At 38.5% G+C, this 15,637-nt stretch overlaps 1 protein-coding gene across 1 annotated transcript in view; it reads left to right on the forward strand.

Annotated features, from left to right (window-relative positions):
• The first annotated feature begins 1,176 nt into the window (after positions 1–1,176).
• kcnq1.2 (potassium voltage-gated channel, KQT-like subfamily, member 1.2) overlaps positions 1,177–15,637 on the forward strand; it is a 94,724-nt gene continuing 80,263 nt past the window's right edge. The window contains exon 1 of the mRNA XM_056272609.1: positions 1,177–1,595. Within this exon, the coding sequence (XP_056128584.1) occupies positions 1,177–1,595 (419 nt within the window). The remainder of the gene's footprint in view (positions 1,596–15,637) is intronic.

Genomic DNA, 15,637 nt, shown 5'->3' on the forward strand with positions numbered 1-15,637 from the left:
TGCTCCTAATTTAAACCCGCAGACCTGGAGTGACACATGTGACTTCCCAACAACTGGTGCTCAATCAAACGCAACCAAATACACAAGATCACCAAACAACGAAGACTGTAAACAATCTTAAAATGTGAAAACCGATGTGTTAAATTCAACCTGGGACATTTCCAAGCTTTTAATGTTGTTTATATGTCTATGTGGTGTTTTTAATATGCTTTAAGACAAACCATGTGTAAATTCATAAGTCGACAGCATTGCTGAGTATTTGCTCCTTAAAGGGGTCATCGGATGCAAAATTCACTTTTATATGGTGTTTGCATATAAATGTGTCTTTGCAGTGTGTGGACAGGACACAACCACCATACAATGAAAAAAATCCATTCACTCCTTTTTTTTTAATCCTCAAAAAGTCTAAACAATCTCAATAATCAGGCCGTTTGGATTTTCTGAGCACTATGATGCCATAATGCTCATGCTCCGCCCACGACCGCTGACGGGCTGTCCCGTATTAGCATATTTCTGCCCTCAGAGGGGGGAGGGGAGGGCAGTTGCTCATTATCATTTAAAGAGACATGCACTGAAACAGGTCACTGTGAACAAAGCTGTTTTTGAGCAGGTAAAGGGTGTTGTTTTACACAACCATTGAGGAATTTTAACCAAAGTATATTACAAACTTTACATGAACACCCTAAAGAATCACACCAACTTGTGGAAAATGTGCATCCGATGACCCCTTTAAAACTGCAGTGAATCAAAGACAGTCTCAAAAACACGGTTTGAATCGCTGGTGTTTCTGACGTCACAAACGACCTTGTAACCAATCAGATCAACGTGTGATCGTCAACCAGTGGATCTCTGAGCTGAGTGAGTGAGTGGAGGCGGGGCTCATTTGCATATTCATAGAACCACGTATACTAAACGAGGCAAGGGTGTCGAGTTACATTCAAACCGTTTTATTATTATATATAAAAAGGAAAAACTTTTAAAAATGTAATTTTGATTGATGAGTTTTGATGAGACTACAGGGGGACTTTAATGCTTTCTCCATTTGTTCTCCCTTCACAGGTTTGGAAACATGGCAGATATAGATCGCATTGGCTTACTGTGACAGATTCATCACTTCTGAGAAGTTCTACCCAAAGGAACCCACTGGAACACCATCCCACGGGACGCATCCCCACCATGGGGGAGAGACTGGGCCGCACAACCCCTCTTTTGTCCCGTGGCCGTACGTTCGGATGGTCCACCTCCAGCAACAGCATCAAGCTGAAGACCTTCGGCCACAACGGCCACGAGTTCCCGGTGCCGAGCCCGACCCACAGCCTGGAGGAGGCAGCAGCGTCCAGCGCGTCCCGCTCTCCTGTTTCACTGGAACCGGAGCCCGCGGTGAATAATGGATCAAGCGCATCCGGCGCTCCGGGTGGCTTCACAAAGGATCCACCGGCGCACAGCGAGCGCTTCCAGCCCGTCTCCATCTCCAGCGTCCCCAACGCCCGCTACACGCGCAGCCCCTACCACACCAAGACTAGCATGCAGGGCGATGTGTACAACTTCCTAGAGAGACCCGCCGGCCTGAGGTGCTTCATGTATCACTTCCTCGTGTGAGTACAGCACACCTGAACACCTGAACGTAGCATTTGTACATATGAAGCTTAATAGGGCTGTGAAACGATTAATCGCGATTAATTGCATCCAAAATAAAAGTTTGTGTTTACATAATATATGTGTGTGTACTGTGTATAATTATTTTGTACTGTATATATAAATACATACACATGCATAAAAAAATATTTGTATGTATATACTGTATATGTAATTTGAATTATATATAAATATTTTATATATAAATGACGCATTTTTCTGAAATATTTACATGCATGTGTGTGTATTTACAGTATATACAAAATATTTATACACAGTACACACACATATATTATGTAAACACAAACTTTTATTTTGGATGTGATTAATCTCGATTAATCATTTCACAGCCCTAGTTTTTAATCATACTTTTATCATACTAACTCAGTCATTTTAGGAAGTCGACGTCCCATGTTGTGATGTGCATTTTGCTAGTGAGCATTTGTAGATATGAAACATTTGATTGGTTAATAGGGGTTTTAATGAGTTTAACTCTGCTTGCGTGTCGTTCAAAAATTAAATTTTTTTCAGTTAAATGAATGTACTATATTTTTGTTTGATAAAATTTTTTATGTAATGTTTTGAATTTGTAGTGGATTTTATGGTGCTAAATTATATTTATGGAAATAGTTGTGATCCATTTCTCACCTGTTAAACACTTTTTGAGCGTGGACCTGAAAATGAAGTTTCCGTAAATCTTAAATCTTATATGCTTTGGAGCACTGACTTAAGTTTGGTCTCTTTTTAAAGAAGATTATTGCTGAAAAAAAGTGAAACTTAAATTTTTTTTATAGAAGTTTAGGTTTATTATTATGAAAAATGCAGAAAAATACATTTTGTTTTTACATTTTATATGAAATATATATTTTCAAAACGTAAAGCCATAAATCTAAATGAGCTGTGTTCCAAATTTGAGGTTGATATCTCAAAATATTAGCTTTCAGCAAGATTTTGTTTGTGCGCAGTACCAAACGCTTCCACTGGATGAAATTCGCTTTCATGTCGTTCCGAACCTGTCAGACTTTCGTTCATCTTCAGAACACAAATGAAAATCTTTTTGATGAAATCTGAGAGCTTTCTGTTCCTATGGAAGCTTGTTTCCGCCACAGAATGAAAAATAAAAAAGGTAATTGCGACTTTTTCTCACACAATTCTGACTCTTTTTTTTCTCACAATTGCGAGTTTACATCTTGCAATTCTGACATCTTTTCTCAGAATTGCGAGATATAAACTCAGAATTGCGAGATATAAAGTCGCAATTATGAGAAATAAAGTCGCAATTGCGAGAAAAAAAGACAGAATTGAGACTTATCTCACAATTCTGACTTTATAACACATAATTGCGAGTTTATATCTCGAAATTCTGACATCTTTTCTCAGAATTGCGAGATATAAAGTCGCAATTGCGTGTTATAAAGTCAGAATTGCGAGATATAAAGTCAGAATTAATTGATATAAAGTCGCAATTGCGTGTTATACAGTCAGAATTGTGAGATATAAACTATTGAGGGGAAAAAGTCAGTCTTTTTTTCCCTTAGAATTGGCCTGATAACTCGCAATTGCGACTTTATATCTCACAATTCTGAGAAAAGATGTCAGAATCTCGAGATATAAACTCGCAATAATGTGTTATAAAGTCAGAATTGTGAGATAAGTCTCAATTCTGTCTTTTTTTCTCGCAATTGCGACTTTATTTCTCATAATTGCGACTTTATTTCTCATAATTGCTACTTTATATCTCGCAATTGCGAGTTATATATTAAATATAATTTTTTTTTTACATTTTTTTAAAAAAAATTCTATTCAGTGGCGGAAACAAGCTTCCATATGTTCCTCCATTGACAGCTACAACTACCACTTTGACGCTCCAAAAAGTTCATAAAGAGATCGTAAAACGAATCCATATGAATTGAGCGGTTTAGTCCACATTTTCTAAAGAGACTCGATCGCTTTATACGATGAACAGATTGAATTTAGGCTTTTAGACACATAATGGAAATCTTCTGAATGGATGTGCAACAAATTCCGATCTCTGCCAAATGCGAGTAAAAAATCTGTGTGGTCAAATTGTTTTGTGCCAGTGTAAACACAGCCTTAGGGGAGTGATCTGAACAAACTCCTAAAGTGTTCTGGATGCTGAGCCGTGTGTTAATCACAGCTGAGGCCGAGTGGATCTCAGCAACTAAAGGAGAGTCCTCTCCGTGTCCCCGGATGCCTGGTCAACAGTCAACCTGATCCTGAAGTCTCCGTGATGCAAACTCAGACACCAGACTCGTCTCACCTTTACCTCCATAGAGAAAGCATCACTTTTTATTGGCCTCAAAGTGATTTAAAGACAGCGTGTACGAGCGAGAAAATGGCTGATTTTAGTGTTAAATAACCATGAAATGTGAACTAGTTTAGCTAATGAGCACATTAGGACGTGACAGCAGTGTTGAAACTAATACAATTAATTTTATTATGATTATCATTTACTCGCCCTCATGATATTATGGCAGATTTTCAGTTAATAACGACTTGGGATTCAGTCTATGCCTACACAAATCTATCATGATTTCAGAAGAATGGGAAGATCACACACAGTCATATAGACTTTCATTATGATATTTTTATGGTGCTTTTTTAGTGCAAAACTCCCTATGCTAGGACAAAGTGTGGTTGCTTGCCTTAGACGTTGATGTGTGTTTCTTTGCTTTATTTAGAGCCTCAGTACCAGTGTTATTTAATTTGAGATTTATTTCTATACTAGTATAGTTTTCATTAATATTTTGAATAAACTTTCTCAATATTGTTTTTATTACTTTTATAAGAACAACAAAAGTTAACATACACAAACAGCAATATCCCCCACCCACCCATTTTGAATGAACTTTTTTCACATTTTAATTTGTTTAATTTTATTATAAATTTTATTTATTACATTTTATATATTTTTATTAAAGTAATTTGTCATTTTTATAATTATTTTTTAAATATTACTATTTAGGTTTCATTTAGAGATGCACCGATACTAAATTTCTCAGCCGATACTGATTGCCGATTATTCAGAATAAAATATACCTCTTAAGGACAAAAATCTCTCCCAAATAAACTCTACAGGGAAAGGAACCCGCTCATTTGGTACATTACTATAATGTTAGATAGATGCCGATAGTGGAAATAATTGCTTTTATCTGCCGATACCGATTATTGGCCGATACATCGGTGCATCTCAAGTTTCATTTATATTTCACTTTTTATTTATTTCTGGTTAGTAATCTTTAGTTGACAAAACGTTATGTTTGGTTCACGTTTTTTCAATAATAATTGGTTTTATTTCAGCTTTATTTCAGTTAACAAAAAGAGTTTTAGTTTAGCTTACAATAATAAAGGCCCGTTCACACCAAGGAACGGTAATTATAATGATAACGATAAATGTACATTTTTAAATATTGTTCTAAAAATATAAAAGAATAGCAGATAGAGTCCTCATCACAACTCTGCAGCGTGCACTTATAATAAACTGAACATTATCGTCCTCTGTAGTTATCGTTAGGGATGGACAATATATCGGCCACCGTATCAGTATCGTCCGATATATGTTCATTTTTAATGATCGGCCTGATAAGAAAATTTGTCTGATATATTAAAGCCGATATATAATGGATAATTTCCTTCAGCTGAGACACTTCAGATATGCACTGAACATGATGGTTTTGAATTGCTTGAATTATAATTGGAATCACTTTGAAATGGATATAAGCTACATAAAATTATAATGAGAACATTATAATTGTGTGCTTGGGTCATCGTGACTTCTGTTTTTATAATCAGGCTCTCAAAAATTATATAAACATTTGATTTAGAGTTATTGGCCAATATATCGGTTATCAGCTTTCAAATATGAAAAGTTATCGGTTATCGGTATCGGCCAAAATTTGCATATCGTTGCATCCCTAGTTATCGTTACAGTTATCGTCATTGGTGTGAATGGGCCTTTACTCTGCTTAGAGTCGGTCTCCGTCCAGTTTCATATAGTAAAGAGCAGCATGAACATCTGGCGGAATATCTCTTTTTTTGTGTTCAGAAACTCAAGAATGAAAGTCACTGGACTGACATGACACTGATTAAATAATGACATTTTTTTATTTTTAGGCGAATATCCCTTTAAGGACTTTTTGTGTCTGATCTGCTTTTTCAATGAATGAATTTCAAACTAAGGAGAATAGTGAATGTTCAGATGTGGCGCGTTTGGCACGTATTAGTATTTTCCTTGAGCTTATCGCACAAGCATGTCATGACACAGCGAGGGAAAGTCTCTGGCGGCTTGCCTTCCTTTAGTGCTGTTTGCTTTGGTGGTCTGATAACCTCTCTCTCTCTCTCTCTCTCTCTCTCTCTCTCTCTCTCTCTCTCTCTCTCTCTCTCTATCTCTCTGTGTAACTGAGTATCTAGAGTGTCAGTCGCAGTGGTGAACCTGATATTCTGTGCCGCTCCTTTAACTAACTCTTACTTGCCGATGGTTATCGATGCCAGGTTGTTCTCTGGCCGAAGTGGACACAGAAAGATGTGAGCGCATCCGTTCTGACAGACTAATGGCCCGTCTGGGTCTTCAGGTGGCCATGGACAGGAGATTTTGTGCCAGGACATTGTTTAAAAAAAAATCCTGTCTGGGTTTTGAAATGAGACTCGGACTACTGGGATCTATTACAGTACAGTGACTGTATCTCACCCTGGAGGAAAATGTTTTTATTGCTCAGAAATGGCTCTTTCATAGCTCAGTTCGCAGTTATGTTACATTGAGGTATCAGGTTTGACTTTTTCTTTTGAAATTACTTGGGAGAAATTAAATTTTATTTGATGAGACATGTTTGAGTTATTAGACTTTTGATCGCAAAAAAAAACGTTTTTTTATTTCTTCTCAGGAGAAACATCTGAGAATCAACGTTATTTTAGGGTCACTATATTAATATAAGTTTTATTAATATTTTGAATTCATTTTTATTTGTATAATTTTCATTTTTCATTTACCGTAAATATTCAGTTAAAGTTTTATAATTTAGTTGTTTTTGTCATTTTTGTATATATATATATATAAATGTTTTAGTTATGCAAGTTAAACTAAATGAAATTGATTTTATTTTGTATTTAATAAATTTCATTTAATAGTTATTATAAAAAAAATTGAATGTACTTTTGTCATTTTTATTTTTATTTCAGTGTTAATTTTAGTTTTTATTTATTTATTGTTAGAAATCTTAATGTCTTAAACTTATAGTCGCCAAGGCAAAATTTAAATTTTTCGTGTTGGTTTACGTTTTTCATCTAATGTTTATTTTATTTCAACTTCATTTCAATTAACAAAAAAGTTTTTATTTTAGTTTAGTTTACAATAATGAAGTTAAACTAAATAAAATGTACTGTATTTTATTTTTTATTTAATAAATTTAATGTAATATTTTTTAAAATATATTTTTAAATTTATTATTTAATTTCAAGTAACAAATGCTTTTTAATTGTTATAGTTTTAGTTAACTATAATAACTATAAGTGTTTAATCACACTGTTGCGATATTGAATTATTTCTCGCTGCTGGCTGCATCATTGCTTGGCCTTCATATTTCCAAACGTATAATAAACCTGTTTGTGCCAAAGGCTACAATTTGTAAAAAGTGCATAAGATAAAAACAGAGAACACTATTGCATTATGGGAGATTTCCTCCAGCTATGCACATGGCCAGGTGCCTCTGCTGAATCTCAGACATCCTGACCTCTGTTCTTTAAGATCTGTCTGATCTGTCTCTATTTCAATCACAGCTCAGTGATCAGCTTAGTTATGATGGCCTATCAGCTCAGCCCGGATCAGCTTTATCATTGATCCGTATGGGCCGAGAGAGGGGGATGGAGAGCTATAGGATCATCTCCGGGCGTAACCGTTTCAGAAAGCAAATTTAGCATATCTTATTGCTTGAACATGTGAGGTGCCCAAAAGTGTAAAATAAACAATTATTGAAACTCTGTGAAGTCCACTTATAATGCTAGTCTAGATTTAGATCTGACTCTTTACACTCTTAAAAATCAACAAATCTAAATTGAATCTTTGGGAAAAGGTTCAAATGTTCCTCACACTTATAAAAAGTTATTGTTAGAACTTTTCACTGAACGGTTCTTTTGGGGAACCAAAAATGGTTCTTCAAAAGCAAAGCTTCGGAAAAATAACCCCCTTTTTGGTACCTTTATTTTTAAGAGCTTTAATGTGAATTTGTGCATTTAATTTGTTAAATATGTTTCCATATCCAAATTGTTTGTTTGAGCATCTTTCTCAGCAATTTTGTCTTAACCAATGGCGTGAGTTTGGGGGCGGGACTATTTGTTTCACTGACCAATGACAGATGTGGAGAGTGTTCAGGAAAACTGTTTGAAACAGTCATTATTTTGATTTTTTGCAGTTCTGGTTGATGATACTACAGTCTATTCTACCATTTATTCTCCAGAATAAAAATCATGTTTTTTATCATCTGAAACGTGCTGCGACTTGTATCCAAAGCGACTTATATAATGCAATTAACATCAAGCACGCAAAATATGTGCAAATTCGTGCCGAATGTGAGGAACGTGAACCCAAGCTTATTTGTAAAGTGCACTTCCCACATGCCGATAGCTTCAGTTAAATGTGTTTAGGCTTAACTCTATAAGGAATGCCACTATAAGTTCTTTTATGAATACCGGTACATTTCAAACGATTTGTTGTAGAGTGAGGCGAACTAAAATACTTGTTTTTAAATGTTTCATTTTATTTACCGGTATTTTGCATTCTTTCTAAATGTAATAATAAAATGTGACTTGTACACTGATGCGACTTAAAGCTACAATATGTAGTTGTTTTTCGCCGCTAGGGGTCGCTAGCCTCTTACAATAACAAAGGCGTAGGTTGATGACGCTAAGCAGAATTATGGATCTTGTCGTAATGCTAATGTATCTAATAATGTTTATGGATGAGTGAATACATTGATGTTTTTAACATGACTGTGGTATGATTGCGATGGCTAATGAGTAGACTTGTAGTCAAGACCCCCTAAACCGAGACCAAGACACTACCAAGACCAGAGGGTATCGAGACCAAGACACTACCGAGACCAGAGGGTATCGAGACCAAGACCGAGACCAAGACAAGACCAAGACCAAGACAGACCAAACCGAGACCAAGACCAAGACAGACCAAGTCGAGACCAAAACCGAGACCAAGTCGAGACCAAGACCGAGACCAAGACCGAGACCGAGACCAAGACCAAAACCGAGACCAAGACCGAGACCAAGACCGAGACCAAGACCGAGACCAAGACCGAGACCAAGACCGAGACCAAGACCGAGACCAAGACAAGACCAAAACCGAGACCAAGTCGAGACCAAGACCGAGACCAAGACAAGACCAAAACCGAGACCAAGTCGAGACCAAAACCGAGACCAAGTCGAGACCAAGACCGAGACCAAGTCGAGACCAAGACCGAGACCAAGACAAGACCAAAACCGAGACCAAGTCGAGACCAAGACCGAGACCGAGACCAAGACCGAGACCAAGTCGAGACCAAGACCGAGACCAAGACAAGACCAAAACCGAGACCAAGTCGAGACCAAAACCAAGACCAAGTCGAGACCAAGACTGAGACCAAGACCGAGACCAAGACCGAGACCAAGTCGAGACCAAGACCAAGACAGACCAAGTCGAGACCAAAACCGAGACCAAGTCGAGACCAAGACCGAGACCAAGTCGAGACCAAGACAGACCAAGACAGACCAAGTCGAGACCAAAACCGAGACCAAGTCGAGACCAAGACCGAGACCAAGACAAGACCAAGACCAAGACAGACCAAGACAGACCAAGTCGAGACCAAGTCGAGACCAAGTCGAGACCAAAACCGAGACCAAGTCGAGACCAAGACCAAGACAGACCAAGTCGAGACCAAGACAGACCAAGTCGAGACCAAGTCGAGACCAAGTCGAGACCAAGACCAAGACCAAGACCAAGACAGACCAAGTCGAGACCAAAACCGAGACCAAGACAAGACCAAGACCAAGTCGAGACCAAGTCGAGACCAAGACCAAGACAGACCAAGTCGAGACCAAAACCGAGACCAAGTCGAGACCAAGACCGAGACCAAGACAAGACCAAGACCAAGACAGACCAAGTCGAGACCAAGTCGAGACCAAAACCGAGACCAAGTCGAGACCAAGACCAAGACAGACCAAGTCGAGACCAAGACAGACCAAGTCGAGACCAAGTCGAGACCAAGTCGAGACCAAGACCAAGACCAAGACCAAGACCAAGACAGACCAAGTCGAGACCAAAACCGAGACCAAGACAAGACCAAGACCAAGTCGAGACCAAGTCGAGACCAAGACCAAGACCAAGACAGACCAAGTCGAGACCAAAACCGAGACCAAGACAAGACCAAGACCAAGTCGAGACCAAGTCGAGACCAAGACCAAGACCAAGACAGACCAAGTCGAGACCAAAGCCGAGATCAAGTCGAGACCGGAGGGGAAAAAACAGACTAGTGTTGTTGAAGCTAAGCAATAACTTGTAAGATTTTGTTTTGCATTGCCTGCCTATCTCTGCCGATTTCGAAGTCTCCAAATGAATCCATTCTGCAAGTTTTAAATACATAATTATATTTTTAAAAACGAAATTATAGGCTTAAGTGCAGGATCTGGAAGTTGGTCGTTTTGTCGCTATGGTTACACACACACACACACACCGTTGGCGGTGCGCTCAAAGTCATCTGTCAGTTGTGCTGCAGTTACCCAAAATCTCCTGAATGAAGTTAAAACCCATCATGTCACTGATATGTGTTTTACTAAATATTAATACATCAAAAACTGTACATGATATGTGTTTTTTAAATCAAGTGATCAAAGTGCTCGTTGCCGCTGCGATCAGTGGCGCGGATACGGTGTTTTCTCGTGTGGCTCGCGCACACCGCACTGTCTTCACTCGGACGCGCGCTTCAATCCGTTGCGGATATCGTCGTGGATATTGTAGTATTGTATTTCTAAATCCCCTGACCACTATGTCGGTCTGAAACAGCGAGACCTAGACAAGAAAAGAGAGGTCCGAGATAGAGGTCTTCTCGGGTCCTAAAAACTGTACCCGACCCGAATCGACCCGAATCACTACTTACCCGAACCCGACGTGCATAAATAAATTTTTTTTAAAGAAAAACCCGACCCGAGACAGACCCGATAAAATTAGACCCGAGTCCGACCCGACCTGACGCCATTTCCTTTAGAACCCGACTGGACTCGAACGTAAACGGCATTTACATTGTGCACAGCCTGCAGCCCTGCGTTTCTCAAAAATGCACTTAAGATAGACGCGCAAGTGTAAGCGTGCCGAAGTGCTAAAATGTCAAACACACGTGACACATCACTGTAACCCATTACGTCCTATAAAATTTGGCATAATGTTATTTACCGGACCATACGATGATTAGAACCACCATTCGTTTTCCCTGACATTTTTCACAATTTCTGTTATCGCCTCCATGCTTTTCTGACAGTGTCGCGTATTTTTAAAATTGATTGACATGCCTGGCTTAACGACAATTCAAATACCTGCATTTAGTCAAACATCCATCCACATGATAGCGCACTAGTTCTTCTTGGCAAAGGGAGGGGTTGGTTTATGTGGAGCGAGCAACTGAGTATGGTAAATAAATGCGGAGGCAACTGTGCTTATGCTTATAGCCCATTTGCACGTAGAAGCGGGGATTCGCTCTCTCACTTAGAAAAAGTGAGAGAACGGTGTCATAGAGTTGTTTTAAATACTGCAATTTTCTTCAATGCCCAACATAGTTTAAAAGAATTCGGATCTTCTCGGGTCCATTTGGAAAAAACATAGTTATTTTAAATTACCCGAGACCCGAGGCCACTAATACCGAACCCGACCCGTGTCCGAGACACTCGTCAGAGTTTTGGACCCGAACCCGCTCGGGTCTCGGGTCTCGGGTCGGACCTCGGGTTTTCGGATCCAAGTGGACCCGTGAAGACCTCTAGTCCGAGACCAAGACCAAGACCAAAGACCGTCAAGGCCGTGACAAGACCGTGGTCTCGAGACCGGTCTCGAGACATACATCACTACTAATGAGAGACAGATATCAGCGCCACACGCGAGTCCCACGGATATAAAGGAATAAGGACAATTAATTCTACCGAACTACACGCAAGTGCTTATTAATACTCACACAGGTCAGTTTATTAGACGAATGAAGCGTGTGAGGTAACAAAACGCTGTTTTGGGAATATATCACACTGTGCAAGTGTTTTTTGGATATTTTATTACAAAAATCTTACACACTGTACCTTTAAATGTGTCTGTGACTATGGTGTTTATTTCCTCTTTTTGTGGCCTTAGTTTTCCCATTGAGAGGAGAATTAATTGAGGTTAACATGAGATTAATCAGTTTGTCCCAGATGAGATCATAACTCATTGGTGATTTAATCCGCTCCGGACAGCTGGGCCGCTATAGATGCAGGAATCATTACCAACGTGAAATCCTGTTAGATATCAAATATATACATATAGCTTTGGTTGTTTTTAGCTTCATCGATAATTCTTGGTGCTCTAGGAATTTGACTAGGAGGGCTGGTGGTTTTGCTCACTTTAATTGTCTCCGATTATTTGCATTTAGTGCGGTCTGTACTTACCGAACTGCATTGTACGGAGACCAGTGTACCATTTCATGCTGAAGTTGAGCTGTCGACTGGATTACATTCATGTTCTCTTGTTTCCCTGTCAGGATCCTAAAACCTCCTGGCGTCAGTAAGTAATCTCTGGTCAGAGCCGGGTCAGGTGATGTTCATGAGCCGCTGGACTTCACAGCTCTGCGTTTACAATCAGATATTTGGGTTTGTTTGTGTTGCTTCTGGTTAGACAAATGGAGACATTTGCGTTTTATTATTATTCTCCGTGATTTAGTATATTTCTTGATTTATCCCTCTAATGCTCTTCGGTCAGTTTTGAAGGAAATATTTTATGTTTTGATTGAGTTTTTTTTTTACTTAATCATAATGGTTTGACACTTGGTGACTTTGTTGGCACTTGATATGTTGAAACAAAATCATAGACGTGATTCAAAAAGGTTAAATGGTCCTAAAAAAAGTTCAAAAGTGACCACCATGGAAATTAATGGTAAAAAAAAAGACAGAATTTTTTTGGGGGGTGTGCAATCTACAAATTATCCATGATTCATAAAAAAGCATACTAAAGGGGTTAAGTGAAAAATAATAATAAGAATTATAAAACGGTTAGTTCCAATCCTTGATTCTGATTGGTCAATAGCTGTGCTTTATTCACGATAAAACACGGCTATGACCGCTTCACCCAACGGTTCTATGTATCACTACACAACACCCCTAGCAACCACTCTTAGCAACTTAAACAGATGTTTCATCTCATTGATATTGTTCATTTAAAGCTAGAGCAGAGCATTGTGAGAGATCGAGTAAGCGAGTGTACCTGCATTTACAGTAGACGTAGCATTTTCCTTCAGGTCAGTCCTATATTCATAATAAAAAAATGCGTTTGAATGTCCGCTGCATATTTTGTCCTTTTAACAGTCATGGGGTTTTCCGTGCATAACGTTAGTCATCTGTCAGTTGCGTCTGTCTTCTCCGTGATCACAAGTTCGAGTCCTTTCAAAAGCCTTCTCTACAGACTCACTCACTCACTCACTCATAAAGACAGTCTTTGCCGCCATCTATTGGCGAAATAATATATGTAACTTCTGTTGCTGTTCACGTTCCGGGACTATTTTTTCCAGCGGAAGGCAGGCTTTTAGTGATTTTACTTCATGAAAGTTGCATAGATACATATTTTTCGGCTTTAATATTTTTATTGTGTGGCAACCGTTTTATAAAAGCAATAAGGTACTCGAGGCAAGTGCTGTATCGTGAATAAGTAACGGCTGAAGGGGTTGCAGGCACTCCGCTTCGCGTCGTGCCTAACAACGCCCTCCAGCCGTTACTTATTCACGATACAGCACAGCCTCTCATACCTTATTGCTTACATAGAACATAAATGTTTGGATTGTATTGTAAATATGGAATTATGGATACAAATGGACCATAATTATTGCATAAATATTAATTAGTACCATACAATTCCCTCAAAATACTAAATCCAAAATATTATTGATCAAAACATTGTGTTTTTTACTGAAAATAAGTTACATTTGAGCAGTAACTTGTGGAGCACCAGAGAGTTTTTTTTTCTTCAAACTCATATGACTTTCTTTGGGTAAACACATGGTTTGTGTAATTGTCAAGCTAACTACAGAGTTTGGAGTGACAAGATGGTGAGTAAATGATGGCAGAATTTTCATTTTTGGATGAACTGTCCCTTTAAGAAGTTTTTTTTTTTTGCAGTATGCCAAATGTACTGTATACGATGGCATAATCCACTACATCACCCTGCTAATGAGTGTTATCTTCGCTAAGCTGATGTATATCTCAGATATGAGGAGCATGACTTCTGCCTTGCCTCTGGGAAACGGCCATCACCGGCTTTCTCTGGATGACCGGAAAGCCGTAATCTCTGTCAAATAGGTCGGCAGTGATACACTCGCCCTCTTTATGATGTGTGTATGTGCATGCTTGTTATTTATTGTGCAAACATGCAATATCACATTAGAATTGATATGTCTTTGAAAAACTTAAAGGAGCCTTAATTCTGTATAGCTCAAAAAGGAAAATAGTTAATAACAAGCACAGGTCAAAACTTTCTACATTGAGGAAATTTGTCATGCATAAATATTATCAGCCACAAAACTTAATTCTGCATTTTATACAGTATATACACACACTATTCAAAAGATTCTGTGAAACTGTCTCAAAAACAGATGTTTTCTTTATTAGATGTTTGTAATGATTTGATTTCAATCGGTGGTCACATCAGTAATGGTCATATTGGTGTTCTTAGTATTTGATTAACGCCATTTATTCTGTTTCTTAATTGTTAAAGGGGTCATGACATCAATTTTTTGTCATTTTAATACGTTTTGACATTTTAATATGTCAAAACAAGCCAATTAGGGCGCTTGATTAAATAAATGCTTTGTTATATATGCTTGCAGGAAGTTTTAATGGTACAAAGATCAAGGCAAGTTTGATTTCTCATGTCATGACCCCTTAAACAAGTCTTTTTGAACCTGGTGTTTTTGTTATGCAAAAATACCCACAAAAGGAAGCAGGATATAGCCATACAAGATGGTAGTGAATTGATATTTGATTTAAGCAAATGTAGCTATACTGTAGTATATGATTTTTGACATTGTAGGTTGTTTGTTGCGCAATGAAGTTAACGAATTAGCTGATTTTGGGATCTTGCTCAGTAATGCACCAGCTGTTTTGTTTTAATCAGGTCTAGAGTAAGTCCTTTCAAAAAGTCCTTCTTTTTTTGTATTATTTTTAACCAGTGACCGAGTTTGTCCCCACCTCGTGCCCTTATTAGGTGCCGATGTGCCATGACTTAACGCAATGGGAGGTTGATTGAAAATGTCTCGTCTAAGGCTAGGCTCTGAGGTAAATGTTATTGTGTTTTGGACTGGGAATCTGGTTTGGATTTGGGATTTAATTTGGCTAAAGGCATGTGTCTGCAGGGGTCCATGGGATTGATAGGGACATACCGTTGGATAGAGGCTAGACATCTGCACATAGAGACAATTATCCTCCTGTGAGAAACAACTACTGGGGCGTATAGGGTCATGCGGCCGAAGGTCAAACACAACAAGACCTTTCAGAAGATGCTCAGCTCCAGTCTAGGGTCACTATTTGTTTAAAGCCCTAGTTATTCTTAATTGGAATGCAGTGATTGGACGATAAATAAATAAATATATTATTGACTTCTGTCACGGCGATGCAGGGATTAAAAGAAAGCAGGATCGAGATCCAGCAGTATTTATTTAATAGCAGTATTTATTTAATAATCTCGAAAAACGCAAACAGATCAACCTATTAAAATCCCCCTGTA

The sequence above is a fragment of the Rhinichthys klamathensis genome, unplaced genomic scaffold (assembly GCF_029890125.1).
Source record: "Rhinichthys klamathensis goyatoka isolate OS25496 unplaced genomic scaffold, OSU_Roscu_1.1 h1tg000341l_1, whole genome shotgun sequence".
NCBI classification, from domain to species: Eukaryota; Metazoa; Chordata; class Actinopteri; order Cypriniformes; family Leuciscidae; genus Rhinichthys; species Rhinichthys klamathensis.